At 40.5% G+C, this 18,360-nt stretch overlaps 1 protein-coding gene across 3 annotated transcripts in view; it reads right to left on the reverse strand.

Moving 5' to 3' along the window:
* LOC122557720 (BTB/POZ domain-containing protein 10) overlaps nt 1-18,360 on the reverse strand; it is a 66,311-nt gene that overhangs the window by 38,331 nt on the left and 9,620 nt on the right. For 2 of the 3 annotated variants that reach the window (XM_043705629.1, XM_043705630.1), the window contains one exon: nt 10,179-10,375. In XM_043705629.1, the coding sequence (XP_043561564.1) occupies nt 10,179-10,329 (151 nt within the window). In that variant the 5' untranslated portion in view covers nt 10,330-10,375. Of the gene's footprint in view, nt 1-10,178; nt 10,376-12,226; nt 12,326-18,360 lie in introns of those variants that run through there. The other variant, XM_043705631.1, reaches the window with a different exon arrangement.

Consider the following 18,360-nt stretch of genomic DNA (forward strand, 5'->3'; position numbering starts at 1 on the left):
AACCAGTCCATATTATCCCTCCAAAGAGTAACCAACCCTTTTCCCTCTCCTTACCTAAACACTACGGCCAATTTAGCATGGCCAATTCACCTGACCTGCACATCTTTGGACTGTGGGAGGAAACCGGAGCACCCGGAGGAAACCCACGCAGACACGGGGAGAACGTGCAAACTCTACACAGTCAGTTGCCTAGTCGGGAATTGAACCCGGGTCTCTGGCGCTGTGAGGCAGCAGTGCTAACCACTGCGCCACCATGCCGCCGTCTTTCCTCACTATCTCCCTGGCTATCTCCCAACTTACTAGTTTAAATCCTCCCAAGCAGTTCTAGCAAATTTCCCTGCCATGTTTTATTGAAATCTGTCTCTTGATTAAATGTTAAAAATATAAACCATAAGTTAGCCTGGAGCACTACTTTTTTTTTAAAAAGCAATAAGACAGTGCTATTTTCTGGGTCTGTAGATTGTGAAGGGGCAAAGATGGTCTTTAGTAGAGTGACATGCTCTTCCTGTTGGATGTGGGAGTTTAGGGAGAGTTTCCATGTTTCTGTCTGATTATGTCTGCAAGGAGTGCCTTTGGCTGTGAATCCTATCATATCACATGGATCAGTTGGAGTGGCAGCTCGAGGCAATGAGGAACTTACAAGAGCTAGATGTGTGATGAATGGCAGTTATAGAAAGGGAGAAAAGGCGCAGATACACTTAGGTAGGTGTGTTAACTCTAGGAAAGATAGGAGGGGTAGACAGGTAGTGCAGGAGTCTCCTGTGGCTGCCCCCATGTAAAACAAGTATGCTGTTTTGGAAAACATAGGGGGTGATGGACTCTCAGGGCAATGCAGCACAAACAGCCAAGTTTCTGGCATTGAGTCTGGCGCTATTGTAATGAGGGGTATGTTGGGTTCCAAATGATTGTGATAGAGAACTCTCTAGTCAGAGGCACAGAGAGACATTTCTGCAGCCAGCAGCAAAAGATCAGGATGGTGTGTTGCCTCCCTGGTGCCAGGATAAAGGATAGCTTGGAGAGGGTGCAGAATGTTCTGAAACAGGGAGAGGGACCAACAGGAGGTCATTATTTCCAATGTGTACAATGACATGGGAAGGAAAAAAAAGGATGAGATTCTGAAGGGAAAATATGCAAAGCTGAGCAGGAATTTAAAAAGGAGGTCCTAGAGGGTGGTAATAGGAAGTTAGAACAGATGAATGCGTGGTTGAGGAGTTGGTGCAGGGAAGAAGGGTTCAGATTTCTAGATCATAGGAATCTCTTCTGGCATAGAAGCGAAATGCACAAGGAAGACAGATTGCACCTGAATTGGAATGGAAAAATACACCATCTGGGAGCTGCTTGGGAGGATTTAAAATAGTATGGTGGGGTGGTGGGACCGAGGGAGATAGTGAGGAAAGAGATCAATCTGAGACTGGCACAGTTGGGAGGAGTGAGTCAAACATTCAGGGCCAGCAGGAACAAAAAGAAAAAGGTAGGATGACAAATTAAGCTAGTAGAAAGTGAGGACTGCAAATGCTAGAGGTCAGAGTCGAGAGTGTGGTGCTGGAATAGCACAGCAGGTCAGACAGCATCTGAAGAGCAGGACAATCAACATTTCGGGCATAAGCCCCTCATCAGGAACTTGAAACGTCCATTTTTCTACTCCTCCAATGCTGCCTGACCTGCTGTGCTATTCCAGCACCACACTCTTGACTCTGACAAATTGAACTGCATTTATTTCAATGCAAGAGCTGAACAGGGAGAACAGGTGGACTCAGGGCATGATTAGGCACATAGGAATGGGATATCAAAGCAATTAGAGAGATGCGGCTCAGGGATGGACAAGACTGGCAGCTTAATGTTCCAGAATACAAATGCTATTAGGAGGATAGAAAGCAGGGCAAGAGAGGAGGGGGAGTGGTGTTTTAGATAGAAGATAGCATTACAGCTGAGCTGAGGGAGGATATTCCTGAAAATACATCCAGGGAAGTTATTTGGGTGGAACTGAGAAATAAGAAAGGGATGATCGCCTTATTGGGATTGTACTGTAGACTCCCTAACAGTCAGAGGGAAATTGAGAAACAAACTTGTAAGGAGGTCTCAGCTATCTGTAAGAATAATAGGGTGGTTATGGTAGGGGATTTTAACTTTCCAAACATAGACTGGGACTGCCATAGTGTAAAGGGTTTAGATGGAGAGGAATTTGTTAAGCATGTACCTACCAGAGAAGGTGCAAAACTTGACCTACTCTTGGGAAATAAGGCTGGGCAATAAGGTCTCCAAATAGACCTCACCAGCAAGGATATATTTCCCTCCCCTCCCCTATCAGCGTTCCGAAAAGACCACTCCCTCCGCGACTACCTCGTCAGGTCCACACCCCCCACCAACCCAACCTCCACTCCCGGCACATTCCCCTGCAACCGCAAGAAATGCAAAACTTGCGCCCACACCTCTCCCCTCACTTCCCTCCAAGGCCCCAAGGGATCCTTCCATATCCGTCACAAATCCACCTGCACCTCCACACACATCATTTACTGCATCCGCTGCACCCAATGTGGCCTCCTCTACATTGGGGAGACAGGCCGCCTACTTGCGGAAGGTTTCAGAGAACACCTCTGGGACACCCGCCCCAACCAACCCAACCGCCCCATGGCTGAACACTAATTCCCCCTCCCACTCTGCCAAGAACATGCAGGTCCTTGGCCTCCTCCAACGCCAGACCATGGCAACACGACGCCTGGAGGAAGAGCACGTCATCTTCCGCCTAGGAACCCTCCAACCTCAAGGGATGAATGCTCATTTCCACCCCCCCCACCTTATCTCAGTTCCAACCCTCGGACTCAGCACCGCCTTCTTGACCTGCAATCTTCTTCCAAACCTCTCGGCCCCCACTCCCTCTCCGGCCTATCACCCTCACCTTAACTCCTTCCACCTATCGCATTCCCAACGATCCTCCCCACCTTTTATCTTAGCCTGCTTGGCAGACCTTCCTCATTCCTGAAGAAGGGCTTATGCCTGAAACGTTGATTCTCCTGCTCCTTGGATGCTGCCTGACCTGCTGCGCTTTTCCAGCAACACATTTTTCAGGTGACAGATGTCAGTGGGGAAGCACGTTGGGGCCAGTTACCATAATTCTATTAGATTTAAAGTAGTGATGGAAAAGGATAGACCTGATCTAAAAGTTGAAGTTCTAAATTGGACAAAGGACAATTTTGATGGTATTAGGCAAGAATTTTCAAAAGCTGATTGGGGGCAGATGTTCACAGGTAAAGGGAGCTGGAAAATGGAAAGCCTTCAGAAATGAGATGAGAGTCTAGAGAAAATATAAAGCCGATAGGTGTATTCTTAAGAGGGAAATTAGGAGTGCAAAAAGGAGACATGAGATAGCTTTGGCAAATAGAGGTAAGGACAGTCCAAGGAGTTTTTATAATTACATTAAGGCCAAAAAGGTCACTAGAGAGAGAATAGGGCTCCTCAAAGATCAGCAAGTCTGCCTTTGTGTGGAGCCGCAGGAGATGGGGGAGATACTAAATGAGTATTTTACATCAGTATTTACTGTGGAAAACAACATGGAAGACATAGAATGTAGGGAAATATATGGTGACATCTTGAAAGATATCCATATTACAGAGGAGGACGTGCTGGATGTCTTGAAACGCATAAAGGTGGATAAATCCCCAGGACATGATAAGTTGTACCCTAGAACTCTGTGGGAAGCTAGAGAAGTGATTACTGGGTCTCTTACTGAGATATTTGTATCATCGATAGTCACAGGTGAGGTGCCAGAAGACTGGAGGTTGGCTAACATGGTGCCACGTTTAAGAAAAGTGGTAAGGACAAGCCAGGGGGAACTATAGACCAGTGAGCCTGATGTCGGTGGTGGGCAAGTTGTTGGAGGGAATCCTGAGGGACAGGATGTACATGTATTTGGAAAGGCAAGGACTGATTCGGGATGGGTCAACATGGCTTTATGCATAGGAAATCATGTCTCACAAACTTGATTGAGTTTTTTGAAGTAACAAAAAGAGGGTTGATGAGGGCAGAGCGGTAGATGTGATCTATATGGACTTCAGTAAGGTGTTCGACAAGGTTCCCCATGGGAGACTGGTGAGCAAGGTGAGATCTCACGGAATACAGGGAGAACTAGCCATTTGGATACAGAACTGGCTCAAAGGTAGAAGAGAGAGGGTGGTGGTGGAAGGTTTGTTTTTCAGACTGGAACCAGTAGAGTGCCACAAGGATCAGTGCTGGGTCCACTACTTTTCGTCATTTTATATAAATGATTTGGATGAGAGCATAAGAGGTACAGTTAGCAAGTTTGCAGATGACACCAAAATTGGAGGTGTAGTGGACAGTAAAAGTGGTTACCTCAGATTACAACAGGATCTTGATCAGATGGGCCAATGGGCTGAGAAGTTGCAGATGAAGTTTAATTCAGATAAATGTGAGGTGCTGTATTTGGGAAAGTAAATCTTAGCAGGACTTATACACTTTTAATGGTAAGGTCCTAGCGAGCATTGCTGAACAAAGAGACCTTGGAGTGCAGGTTCATAGCTCCTTGAAAGTGAAGTTGCAGGTAGATAGTGAAGGCATTTGGTATACTTTCCTTTATTGAGTACAGGAGTTGGGAGATCATGTTACAGCTGTACAGGACATTGGTTAGGCCACTGTTGGAATATTGTGTGCAATTCTGGTCTCCTTCCTATCAGAAGGATGTTGTGAAACTTGAAAGGGTTCAGAAAGGATTTACAAGGATGTTGCCAGGGTTGGCGGATTTGAGCTATCGGGAGAGGCTGAACAGGCTGGGGCTGTTTTCCCTGGAGCATCGGAGGCTGAGGGGTGACCTTTATAGAGGTTTACAAAATCAGGAGGGACATGGATAGGATAAATAGACAAAGTCTTTTCCCTGGGATGGGGGAGTCCAGAACTAGAGGGCATAGGTTTAGGGTGAGAGGGGAAAGATATAAAAGAGACCCAAGGGGCAACTTTTTCACACAGAGGGTGGTACGTGTATGGAACGAGCTACCAGACAGTGGTGGAGGCTGGTACAATTGCAACATTTAAAAGGCATTTGGATGGATATAGAATAGGAAGGGTTTGGAGGGATATGGGCCGGGTGCTGGCAGGTGGGACAAGAATGGGTTGGGATATCTGGTCGGCATGGATGGGTTAGACTGAAGGGTCCTGTTTCCATCTGTACATCTGACTCTACACCACTTTTGGAATATTGCGTGCAAATCTGCTTTCCGCCCTAATGGAAGGATGTTTTGAAACTTGAAAGGGCTCAGAAAAGATTTACAATGATGTTGCCAGGGTTGGAGGATTTGAGCTACAGGGAGAGGCTGAATAGGTGGGGGCTGTTTTCCCTAGAATGTTGGAAGCTGAGGGGTGACCTTCTAGAGGTTTATAAATTCATGAGGGGCATGGATAGGGTAAATATACAAGGTCTTTTCCTTTAGGTGGCGGTGTCTTGAACTAGAGGGTGTAGGTTTAGTGAAGGCATTTGGTATACTTTCCTTTATTGAGTACAGGAGTTGGGAGGTCATGTTGCAGCTGTACAGGACATTGGTTAGGTCACTGTTGGAATATTATGTGCAATTCTGGTCTCCTTTCTATTGGAAAGATGTTGTGAAACTTGAAAGGTCTAGTGAGAGAGGGAAAAGATTTGAAAGGGATCTAAGGGGCAACTTTTTCACGTAGAGAGTGGTATATGAATGGAATGAGATGCCAGAGGACGTACTAGAGGCTGGTACATATACAACATTTAAAAGGCTTTTGGACAGTGATGTGAATAGGAGGGATATGGGCCAACTGCTAGCAAATGGGACTAGACTAGGTTAGGATATCTGGTCGGCATGGACGAGTTGGACCACAGGATTGGTTTCTCTGTTGTACATTTCTATGACTCTAAATAGTGTCATGGATCTGGTACAGTTATGAAACAGCAAACAAAATTCATTTTAACTGAATGATATCACCTCAAATGGTATTGCATTCCCTCAAGACTATATTGCATTTCTGCCTAGACTGTGCACATGAGTCTGTGCACCATGGCTTGAACCCATGGTCTTTTGACTCAGAGGCAAGAATACTAGAGCTAAGACAGGCAAGGCTGCAAGATAGGCTATTTGTCTGAGAGCATACTGCTGCTCCCCCAAACAGAAACCAAAGAGTAACAGCTGACAACTTCACAGGAATACCCACAAAAGAGTAAATCAGCATTTATGTAGCACCTTATCACAAGGCAGAATATCTTAAGTGCTTTGCAAAGAATATAATAATTTGTAAAATGTGGTCATGGTTCAGTTAATAATGACAAAAAATCATTCCAGCAAGGCACACTGACAAAAATAATAAAATTAATCTTTGCGAGCACTGGGTGCCCATGACACCAATGTGTCCTTATTCTCGTTTGTTAGGCATAAAAGTCTGTTTAGCATCTCATGCAGAGAAAAATGCACCTCCAGCAATTTAGAACACCCTCTGCATTGCAGAGAAGTGTCAATTACAGATAGTGTATTGGTGAAAATGCCATTATTTTTCTGAGGAGCACGGATTTTGATCAAACAAATGTTGCTGCCTTATAATCCCATGTTAACAGTGTTTATGGTTTAGCTTTGCCAACTATTCCTTGAAAGATGCATTTCTAAGGCCACACATATTTCATGAACTTTGCTTCTCTATTTTCTACTGAAACAAATATTTGCCAAAAATTCTAAAATACCAACATTACAACTTGCTACATTTTCGCCAATCGACAAATGACAAATATCATCTCAATGATTCGAAGTTTGGGTTTCAACCTTTAATTACATATTTGCAGAGAACTCTGATTATTTCGATTATTCTCTTGATATTTTAATTACAGCACAAACTTTGTGAAGATCAATCATATGTATTTTAGATTGATAAGCTACAGGAACCAAAAATAACCACAACATCTGCACTCTCTTCAACCCACAAAAAATCTTACATACCATGAAGACAACTATATTCCACATTTGCACATTCACCTTCATTACACATTTTAATTCTTATTTCTCGCCCCTTTGGTTCTGTACCCTTACCCCAATTAGTTTTTCAACAAGTTGCTAAACAGTGATCTTGATCCAAGGTCATTTCTAATTCAATTTAAAGTCAAGCCTTACATGATGGAAGCACTCTAGGAAAAGCAGCTAGCCTTTGCTCTCTCCTTTCTATCAAGATTTAACACACCTGTCAAAGAACAGAGATGAAGAGTTTCTTTGCAAATTCATTTTTAATATTTATCAAGGTGATGGTCATCAGGGCAGTAAACAACACATTTTTCCACAATTGGTACTCAGTGTTAGAATCAACATTCCCACGTCAAGTTTTGCATCATCAGGCAGTATTTCCTCTGAACTTATAACTCAGTGTTTGAAAAAAAATTATCTCCACCAATATCAAGATAATGTGAGAATGTGCTGAAACAAAAAAAAACTTAAACTTGTCTTGTTTCTTTCTTGATTCCTTCTACGTTGCATTCAGATAGCTGATCTGCAAACTCAAAGCTCACCAGGGCAAATCATTTGCTTATTTACTATACCTATTATAACAGTCAGGAGAGGAACAGCAGTATGTGACTATCAGATATGGAAACCCTAAAGGAGTCTCAGCCCTTGCAATTATTCAACAAGTTCAGTGGTGTTGGAGTTGTGTGAACAAAAGCAGGGACTGCAAGGAAGACGACCAAACTGACAACACCACCACATCTGGCAATATTTGATGTGTGCTATGCGTGCCTGTGGAGAGTTGAGGGATGTACACGAGGAGATACTTGGAGTGTTATTTAAAGTTCAAAACAATAGCCCAGGTCGCAATATGGACAACGATAAGCAGGGTCTCATAAGAAGGGACGTTAAAAAATGTCCATCAGCAAATAAAGTCTGAGTAGGAAAAAATGGTTAAATGACAGAATTGTAAATTCTTTAACAAATGGATGAATTGATGGAAATAACAAAAATAACACTATGATATAATAGACAATGCAGTTTGAATGGAGTTACATAGGAACATAGTTATTAGCGGAAAAATCTTACAAGTCCCATGACAGTTGCCACACTAAATCAGAATCCTGTATACATCAAGAAATAATGTAGGCTTGTAAGAAAGGAGACGCAATAATCACAGGCAAATTTAATTTTCATACAGTTTGGATGAATAAAATTACAAAGGTAGCCTGGAAAAGTCCATCAATATGTGAGCTACTTTCTTCAATAAAAACAAACATTCTTGATCAAACAGGAAATAAGCCATTTTGGAGCTTGTACGGTGTGATAAGGTAATATTAGTGACTTCACAGTAAAGGATCTTCACCGTAAAGGGGATTATAGAGTTAGAGGGTCATTGAGATGGACAGCACAGAAACAGACCCTTCGGTCCAACTCATCCATGCCGACCAGATATTCCAACCCAATCTAGTCCCACCTGCCATTATCCGCCCCACAACCCTCCAAACCTTTACAATTCATATACCCATCCACATGCCTTTTAAATGCATTTTCAGCTCTGATCTCCAGCATCTGCAGACCTCACTTTCTCCTGTATATTTAATAAGTCAATCTTATGCAAGCTTCAACCTTAACATTTGCTAAAAATTCCAAATTCTTTCTTACCACCTGCTCACTGTCAAAATCTACAGACTCTGTTCAATTCAATTTATTCATAGAATCCAGAACAGCGCATAATTGAAATGCCCTGTCCCTGCACACTTCATGTGCTGTTAAGGTTACCTCCCTCACCAGTGCACAGTGCCTTTCTTTCAATCCTTCTCTAATATGACAATATAGCATCAAAACACAAGAGCATATATGCAGCCAAGTTCATAAGTTGCAATTTTGCAAGTCACTGAGATTGCAGAGCTGACAAATAATTGCATAGCAATGACAGAATTCAACATATCAGAGAACAGAAGTATTGTATATGGGAAGCATTACGTCAGTGTGTGCAGAGAGACAGTGAGCGCGTGGGAGTCAGACAGGGAGGTGTAGAGTGGAGCATTACAGCATGGACAGAAGAATGGCTGATGAACAGAAAGCAGAGAATACGCATGCAAACATGGTTCTTATTCAAGTTGGCAAGATGTACCAAGTGGTGAGCCACAGCAATTGATAAGAGAACTTAAATTTTTACAATTTATATAAATGACTTGGGTAAACGGATGGAAGATAACAATTACCAAATTTGCTGGCAACACAAAAATAGAAGGGAAAATAAGTTGTGCAAAGAGGATATAAAGGTGCCTCCAAAATATATATATAGATGTGTTAAGTGAGGGGTAAAAGATGTGACAAATGGAATATTATGCGAGAAAGCGTGAAATTTGGCAAGTAGAATAAAGAAATATTTTATCTAAATGTTGAGAGATTAAAGATGCAGAGGGATCAAAACATCCTTGGCTATGAATCAAAATTGATGGAATGCAGGTACAGTAAGCAATTGGAATGGTAACAGAATATCATGTATTGCCAGGAGACAATCAGATCAGCCACACTGAATGGCCTGCTACTGCTCCGAACCTGTATGCTCGTTCAAGGCATGTGAGAGGTAGTAAGAGAGAGAATGGAAGAGAGGTGATGAGACTCATATGGAAAGCAGAGAGAAAGGGAGATATAGGAAGAAACTCTACAGAACTTAGGCAGATATCTTTGAAGAAATATACAGAGGAAAAACAAGCATTTGGTTGCAGCTGGAATACACAGTTGGAAAAAAAAGGTCACCGAAAATCACCAGAATGGACTCCATTTCTTTCCGAGCGAACAGAAATCTTGCTCTGAAAGCAGGAAAAAAATTTAGGCTTTGCAAATTTTAAAGCCAGCCCATGGTTGGAATCCTAGTTTTAAAAAGACAACAAATTTGTGCTGTGATAGAAGACAAAGATTTCATAATTTCAGTAAAAGTTCAACATCAAAAGTACTTTCAAATTCCTTTAGCATTAAGTTTTGGTTGTGAGGTTTACAAGAACAGTCTCCAACCTGACAACTGTGTAACCAGCTGATATACTGCAAGCTGGAATTTAACTTCTCAAAAATTACTCATTTACAAATTGACCCCTATTTTCTGACTAAAAGTTGTGTCTCAGATATCGGAGTTTTACATATTTTTGGGATAATAGATAACTTGCTAAGGAGTTCTCAGAATCAGAAATTGTGGTAGTAAAAACAAAAAAGCCAACTCACCACCATGATGCTGTCTAGTTGGTGAAGTTACATTCCTAATACATGGAGTAAGCTGTCCTTCTGTCCTTTCATGTGATGAGTCACGAGAACGGTCACTCGACCTGCGCCGATCACGAGACCGCTCATAACCAGTAGCTGCGTGGAGGCTCATTTTATTAATTCGTGCTGTCCCAAGCTTTGGGGTGCGTGAAGGTGCACTGCGAAATGAAACAAACTTAAGAATCCTGAAAATAAAACAATTCTCAAAAAATTCCATTACTATTTCCTTTAATGCTTGGCGAAGGTATAAGAATTTTTAATCTGTAGACTGAATCTTTATAACACACTTATTACAGATAATTCTCCAAGAAATTCTACATTGTAACAAACGTGAATAATATAAATACTTATACTATTTTTTAAATCATCCATTTGGCTGTGGGTCTGAAGTCACACATAGGGCAGACCAGGTGAGGACAGCAGTTTCCTTCTCTGAAGGACATGAATAACCAGATGGGTTTTTCCAACAATCAACAGTAGTTTCATGGTCATCATTAGACAATTAATTCCAGATTTTTATTGAATTCAAACTTCACCATCTGCCATAGCGTGATTAGAACTCAAGTCCCCAAAACATTGCCAGTGTCTCTGGATTAATAGTCTTACAATAATACCATTAGGCTATGACCTGCTCCTTGGGTGTCCAGAATCATACAAAGAGACATGTCAGCAAATGGCATACAGGTAAAGATCTTCTATCTATGCACTCTGCCCCACATGACTTCAGTACCATATGTACCATAATAGGTACAATGCATCCCACTCAATATCATGCAATTGTCTGGCAGTAGCAAAACCAAAGGTTAAAAATCTAAGTTAACTTCTTTTGTTAGACAATCCACAGATTTAGGTGACTGACAAAAGAAAATGGAAGCAAAACAAGGAAAGCGGATTATGATCTAGAATATGCTGTCTGAAATAATAGTGGAATCAATTCAATACTAACAACCTAAATGGAATTGGATAAATATAGCAATATGGACAAAAATTGTGGGAAGTGGAACTAATTAGATAGCTCTTTCAAAGAGTTGGCTAATTGTGTTATAGACTAAATGGCTCTTTCTATGCAATCATCTCAATTTTATGAAAATGATGTGGAAATTTTAATGCAAGTGTATAGACTATCAGTGGGAAACATCTGTTTCTATATTTAGAGCATGAAATTATCACGTAATTTAGTAAAAGGTTTCCAATATATAGTTAAGAACAGATCAGCAAAGAAATGGTGAGGGTTTCTGATGACGCAAAAATTAACTATTCCGCTCGACTCTGCATTGATAAATCAAAGAACCAAACTTAAGGAGATTCATTAAAAGTAATAAGGAATTATTTTATTTGTTTTGTCCCCACACCGAACAGAAACACTGAAGAACAACCCAGGACATTTTTTTTCAATAAAAATGAATCAAACAAAAAAACTGAAACCAACAAACAGTGCTGACAGGACAAAAGTCCAATGTCTTTGAGAGCCTGCTGAGGCACAATGGCCCAAATGACCTACTTCCATGTTATAAATTCCATGATGCTATTCTTGCAACAGATAAATCATTTTGCTCCACTGATATCTGTGTACAGAACAATAATTACCCCCAGTCTACAATTTGTACCAAGTTCCATTTTGAATAGGAAACAATTCTTGAAACATACCACAGGAAAATACACTTCTGCCCAAAAACCCCCCAACAATCAAATATTAGGAAAAAAAGTGTTCCAAATGCAGAAACTAATTTAATGCCATTTTAACTCATGAATGTTTTCGAGCCTTGGAAAACCTCTGGACTAATCATTTATCAGAAGGCAGATAATTCGAATCAAGGATAGTCAGCCCATTCCCTATGTCGTCATTTTTGCCAGATGAAGTTGAAAAAATATTACAGGATGGACTGCAGATTTCAAAAGATCCTATATTTTACATAGAAATGTTACAAGAAGAAGCTTGAGAACTTATTCATTTTTTATTTGAAACTCAGTATGTATGGGAGAAGATCAGCACTGAAAACTCAACTAACCTTTGCAAAGCTAACAGTGATGACGGGTCGCAACGCCTGAGTGTGATCAACCCTTATTCTGTTGACAGTGATTAGCTCAACCCTGACACAGAGATGAGGCTGTATTTAGAAAAAAATAGTCTTCAGTTTTTAGTTCATTTCAGTTTTTGAACGTATCATTACAAGATACTTGACCTGTACAACGTTTGACTTGAATTTGCCCCTTTGTGACTTAACAGAAAGCAGAGACTAATTTTGCTTTATGGCAACCTTGCAAGCATCTCTCTTCTCATTTCAATTTCAATCTTAATATTCATTATTCAACTTATTGCGGCTTCCACTTGCAAAGTTAGATCTTTGCAAATTCGATCTATTAACTATTAAAATCAGCTCAGGCTAGCATCAAGGAATGTCTTTTTAGGGTATTAAATCAATGGTCTAAATCATACACCATACGAATACAGCGTGCTACTTTGAAACTAAACCACCAGAAATTGAAATCTTCAAAACCAGTACATTTACTGCATTTATACGAATTTTGAATTACAAACCAAAAGAGTGCTCAATTCACTGTTGCTCACTTTCAAGAAATAGAGAACTATCACATTGAACACAAGGTCAGTGAACATCATTCTTGAAAGTCTTAATCAATTGGTCAATGGGCTTAGGAGTGGCAGATGGAGTTTAGTATGGATAAATGTGAGGTCTTGCATTTTGCGAAAACAAACAAGGGCGAGACTTGGACAATTAAAAGTAGGGCCTTGGTAGTTTTGTAGAACAGAGAGATCGAGGGGTTCAGGTACACAAGTCTTTGAAGTTTGCATCACATGTAGACAGGGTGGTTAAGGTGGCATTTAGCATGCTTGCCTGCATTACTCAGATCTGAAGAGGACATCACGTCAAATTTGTACGTGATGTTGGTGAGGCGGCATCTTACATACTCTGTCCAGTTCTATTCACATGGTTATAGAAAGGATACTATTAAGCTGGAGAAGGCTCAGAAAAGATTTACCAGGATATTGATAGAAATGGAGAGTTTCAGTTATAAAGAGAGGTTAGATAGACTGGGACTTTTTTTTTCCCCACTGGAGTGTAGGAAGTTCAGGGGTGACTTTATAGGAGGTTTATAAAATCATGATGGGTTTTGGTAAGGTGAATAGCATAAGTCTTTTCTCTAGGTTGGGGGGTTTCAAGACTAGGGGGCATATTTTTAAAGTGAGAGGAGAAAAATTTTAAAAAGACACGAGGAGCCATTTTCTTACAGTGAGTGGTTAGTGTGTGGAACGAACTTCCAGAGGAAGTGGTTGATGCAGGTACAGTCACAATGTTTAAAAGACATTCGGATAAGTACGTAAATAAGAAATGTTTGGAGGAATATGGGCCAAGCATAGGTAGTTTGGACTAATTTAATGGGATTATAATCAGCATGGATTTATTGGACTGAAGGGTCTGTATCTATGCTGTATGACTGTATAACTGCAGAATAAACTTTAATGTTTCCCAAGCACCCTTTACGACCTCAGTGTCCCAATGTGCTTTACAGCCAATGAAGTACTTCTCAAGTGTAGTCACTTCTGCAATAGTATACATTAAAGTGAATTTGTGCACAGGAAGGACTCTGAGATTATCTGTTTGGCGTGACTCTTCTTGACGGATAAATATTGTTAAATTCTGGAGAAAACTCCAGGTTCTTCTTCGAATAGTACTATGAAAACTCTTGTTCTCATCTGAGACGACAGATGAAACCTCAGTTTCATGCTTTACCTGACAGTACAGCCATACCAACAGTGCATAGTGTGATAGGAGCTTCTGAAAGGGTTACCCACTGAGACATGTTTGACATCTTGATTTAGGAGAAAAAAAAATGAATTAGAAACAACCGAAATAGGAACCATTGAAAGCAGAAAAGATAAATCCACCCTGGAATCATTTTAAATTAGTATGATCCCAGTTGATGCTATTACTGGACAAGTCAGATACCAGCCAGGAACTTGGCATGAGTAATCGCATTTAGATTTATTTTGGTTTTAACTAAGTGGACTCTTACTGAAACGTAGGCTTGCAGTGCTTCAGAATTTGATTAAAACAGAAGCATCTTAACCAAAGAAATCAAGAAAAAAAATAGAATAAATCAGTCCAGCTTCTTATGATACATATTCAAAGATTTCTAAACACGCTTTAAAAAAGTGTGATTCCATTAATCTCAAAACACACTTTTATAAATTGAACAAGTACCAATTTTTGTCCAGTACCCAAAACTATACTTATAGAGGAATCATATCACAATTCCTGTGTCTTTGGCAGATACAAGTCATTTGTAACTTAAACTTTTAAACTCAAATGCAGATTGTTCCTTCTTGGAAACAATGTTAGCTTCAATCCTTTTCTGAAGAAGGGCTTATGCCCGAAACGTCGATTCTCCTGTTCCTTGGATGCTGCCTGACCTGCTGCGCTTTTCCAGCAACACATTTTCACCACTATGTATCCTGAACAAAAACAGAAATTGCTGGAAAAGTTCAGCAGGTCTGGTAGCACCTGTGAACAGAAATAACAGTTAACATTTCAGGTCCAGTGACCCTTCCTCAGTTAAGTTTTATAGAAAAAAAAAACAAGCTTTGGAATTTTCTAACAAACCTGGAGGCCCCATTCTTCACCTTAGTGTCATTAAAAAAAATAAAATAATGAAAAGTTCATTTGTGGTGCTCAAAACCCATTCACCCTACAGCCAGATCACAAAAACTGTTTTAAAATAAATCACTGTAGCTACAGAAAAGCTTACAAGTTAATTAATATCAGACCCAATGAAAATGCACTCGTTACTAACTCAAAAACTAACACTTACTAAAAATATTTTTAATCTATCATTGCAAACTTTGCATCACATCTCACCCCCAATAAATAAAAGAAAATCTATCTTCAATAGGCATCATTATTCACTAAAAGTTATTAATTCTAAAACATTCTAATTATATGGTAACATTGCTTTGCAACTCTGTGTAATCATTTTTACACATCAGAGTCTCTGGCATGTGCATTGTCAAAGTATTTGCTGAAATATTTTCTTTTCCAAGCACACAAATAATTTTCAACTTATGAAGTTGAAGAATTACGTTCTATCAAAATAATTGTAAAGTTTTTGTCATGAAATATTTTGAAATAAAATCAAAGCATTCTGATCCAGATCTCAATGTGTTTCAAAATCATGTGGTTGAACAAACATTGAACATAACATGGAAACTGACCCTTCGGTCCAACCAGATCATAATTCCAAATTAAACTAGTCCCACTGCCTACTTTTGCAATAGAACAGCTGTCACACTGATGTCAGTGACATCAACAGCCAGTTCAAATGGTTTTGCATTATACAGTATAGCTACAATTGGTGCCACTGTAAATCCAGCTTTCAAGTTTACAAAGGCAATTTAACATATGTCCATTCAAATTTTCTGTTCCTTCTCAATGGGTTTTTTAAAGGTGCAACAACAGTGAGTGTATTTGGAACAAACTTGCAAAAAAAAAAACTGCTCATGTCAACATAAAATTTCTGTTTCACTTTGGATATAGAAAAATCCAAAATAGCCAGTATTTTTGCTTCTTTAGCCTTGCCCCACAACATGACAAATAAGTTATTCTGGCATTGGCAAACTCACTCTAAACCAAATTTAAAACTATTGTCTTTTTGTAGCTGACCAAATAGCTCAGTTAAGTGGTATAAGTATTCTTTCCATGGTTTAGCAAAAACAACCAAATCATCGATATGAACAGTAAAATGACCACTACTCGCGGATCCGCGTACTTTTGTGTTTGGTGCCAGACCTGATATTTTTGTTACCTAATTATAAAAACTGAAAGAACAAAAAAGACTTTCGGTGTTTTGGAAAGCATCAAGGTAGAACCAGTTCCTCAGACCTGATGGGATCTAACCCCAGAATGGATGGAGGTCAGGAAGGAAATTGTTGGGGCCTTGTATGAAATTTTCATATCCTCTTGAATTACAGGAGAGCTTGCAGAGAATTGCCAAAGTTGCTCTTTTGTTTAAGAAGGGAAAAAGGACAATCCAGGAAGTTACAGGCAGGTGATCCTTATGTCAGTGGTATGAAAATTATCAAAGAATATTAGGGACAGGATTTACTCAGATTTGGAAAGAAAAGGGCTTATTAGCGAGAGGCAGCATGGTTTTGTGCAGAGGAGGCTGTGCTTCACAAACTTGTTTAAGTCTTTTGAAGAAGTGACAAAGATGATTGATGAGGGCAGGGTGCTGAATGTTGTCTACATGTACTTTTGCTATGTGAACACCAAAGCCTTTGACAAGGTTCCTTACGACAGGCTGATTTAGAAGGTGAAGTCAGATGGGATTCCTGCTGAGCTGGTAAGATGGACTCAGAATTGGCTTGGTCATACAAGATAGACAGAAGCAGTGAAAGGCTGTTTTGCTGACTGGAGATCTATGACTAATGGATACAGAAGTGACTTGGAGGAGAATGTAGATGGCCTGATTACTAAGTTTGTGGACTATGCAAAGATTGGGGGAGAATTGCAAGAGGATACAGCAGAATAGTGATAGACTGAAAGCTTGGACAGAGATATAGCAGATGGAATTTAATTCAGACAAAATGTGAGGTGATGCATTTGGAAGGTTTAATTCGGGAGGGAAGAGTGCAGTAAATGGCAGGACCTGAGATGCATTAATGTACAGATGAATCTGGGTGCAGTTGGCCACAGTTCCTTGAAAGTGCCAGCAGAAGTGGATAAGGTGGTCAACAAGGTGTATGGCGTGCTTGCCTTCATCTTTCAGGGCAGAGCATAAAAATGGCAAGTCATGTTGCAACTGTACAGATCTTTAGTTCAGCCACATTTGGAATATTGGCCACAGGTCTGGTCACAACATTACCAGAAGGGTGCAGAGGCTTTAGAGAGGTTACAGAAAAGTTGACTGGGATGTTGCCTGGTTTGGAGGATATTATCTATGAGAAGCGATTTGAGATACTTGATTTGTTTTCACTTGAATGTTGGAGGCTGAAGGATGACCTGATAGAAGTAAACAAAAATTATGAGTGGATAGTCAGAGCCTTTTCCCAGGTAGAAATGTCAATTACGAGGGACATAGGTTTAAGATAAAAGGGAGTAACTTTAAAGGAGATGGGAGGGGCAGCTATATTTTTTTTTAAACACAGCAGATAAGTACCCACAATGCACCAGAGGTAGAGGCAGAAGTATATCACCTCGTAGATCACATGGTAGAAGCAATAACCACGTTTAAGAGGCATCTTGACAGATACATGAATTTGCAGGGAATATAGAGATACATAATGCGCAGAGTCAAAAAGGTTTTAGTATAGAAAGGAGGCACGTGCCAGCACAGGCTTGTTAGTTCCAAAGGTCTGTGCCTGTGCTGCATTGTTCTTTGCTTTTTGTTCTTAGTTTAAAAAAAGTCCCAATAGATCGCGCAGGTCCAACATGCCACACGGGGGGTTTCTACTATACCACTTTCCTTGTTATTATACTATTTGTGGGAGGTTCATGTCCCTATCCCCCACAAATAACAAGGATAGAACATAGAACATAGAACATAGAAGAATACAGCGCAGTACAGGCCCTTGGGCCCTCGATGTTGCGCCGATCCAAGCCCACCCAAACTACACTAACCCACTACCCTCCATATACCTATCCAATGCCCTCTTAAATGCCCATAAAGAGGGAGAGTCCACCACTGTTACTGGCAGGGCATTCCATGAACTAACGACTCGCTGAGTGAAGAACCTACCCCTAACATCAGTCCTATATCTACCCCCCCTTAATTTAAAGCTATGCCCCCTTGTAATACCCGACTCAATACGCGGGAAAAGGTCCATACTGTCGACCCTATCTAACCCCCTAATCATCTTGTACACCTCAATCAAGTCACCCCTAAACCTTCTTTTCTCTAATGAAAACAGCCCCAAGTGTCTCAGTCTTTCCTCATACGACCTTCCTTCCATACCAGGCAACATCCTGGTAAACCTCCTCTGCACCCATTCCAGTGCCTCCACATCCTTCCTATAGTATGGCGACAAAAACTGCACACAATATTCCAGATGCGGCCGCACCAGAGTCTTATACAACTGCATCATGACCTCAGGACTCCGGAACTCAATTCCCCTACCAATAAAAGCCAG

Source organism: Chiloscyllium plagiosum, chromosome 16 (assembly GCF_004010195.1).
Source record: "Chiloscyllium plagiosum isolate BGI_BamShark_2017 chromosome 16, ASM401019v2, whole genome shotgun sequence".
NCBI lineage: Eukaryota > Metazoa > Chordata > Chondrichthyes > Orectolobiformes > Hemiscylliidae > Chiloscyllium > Chiloscyllium plagiosum.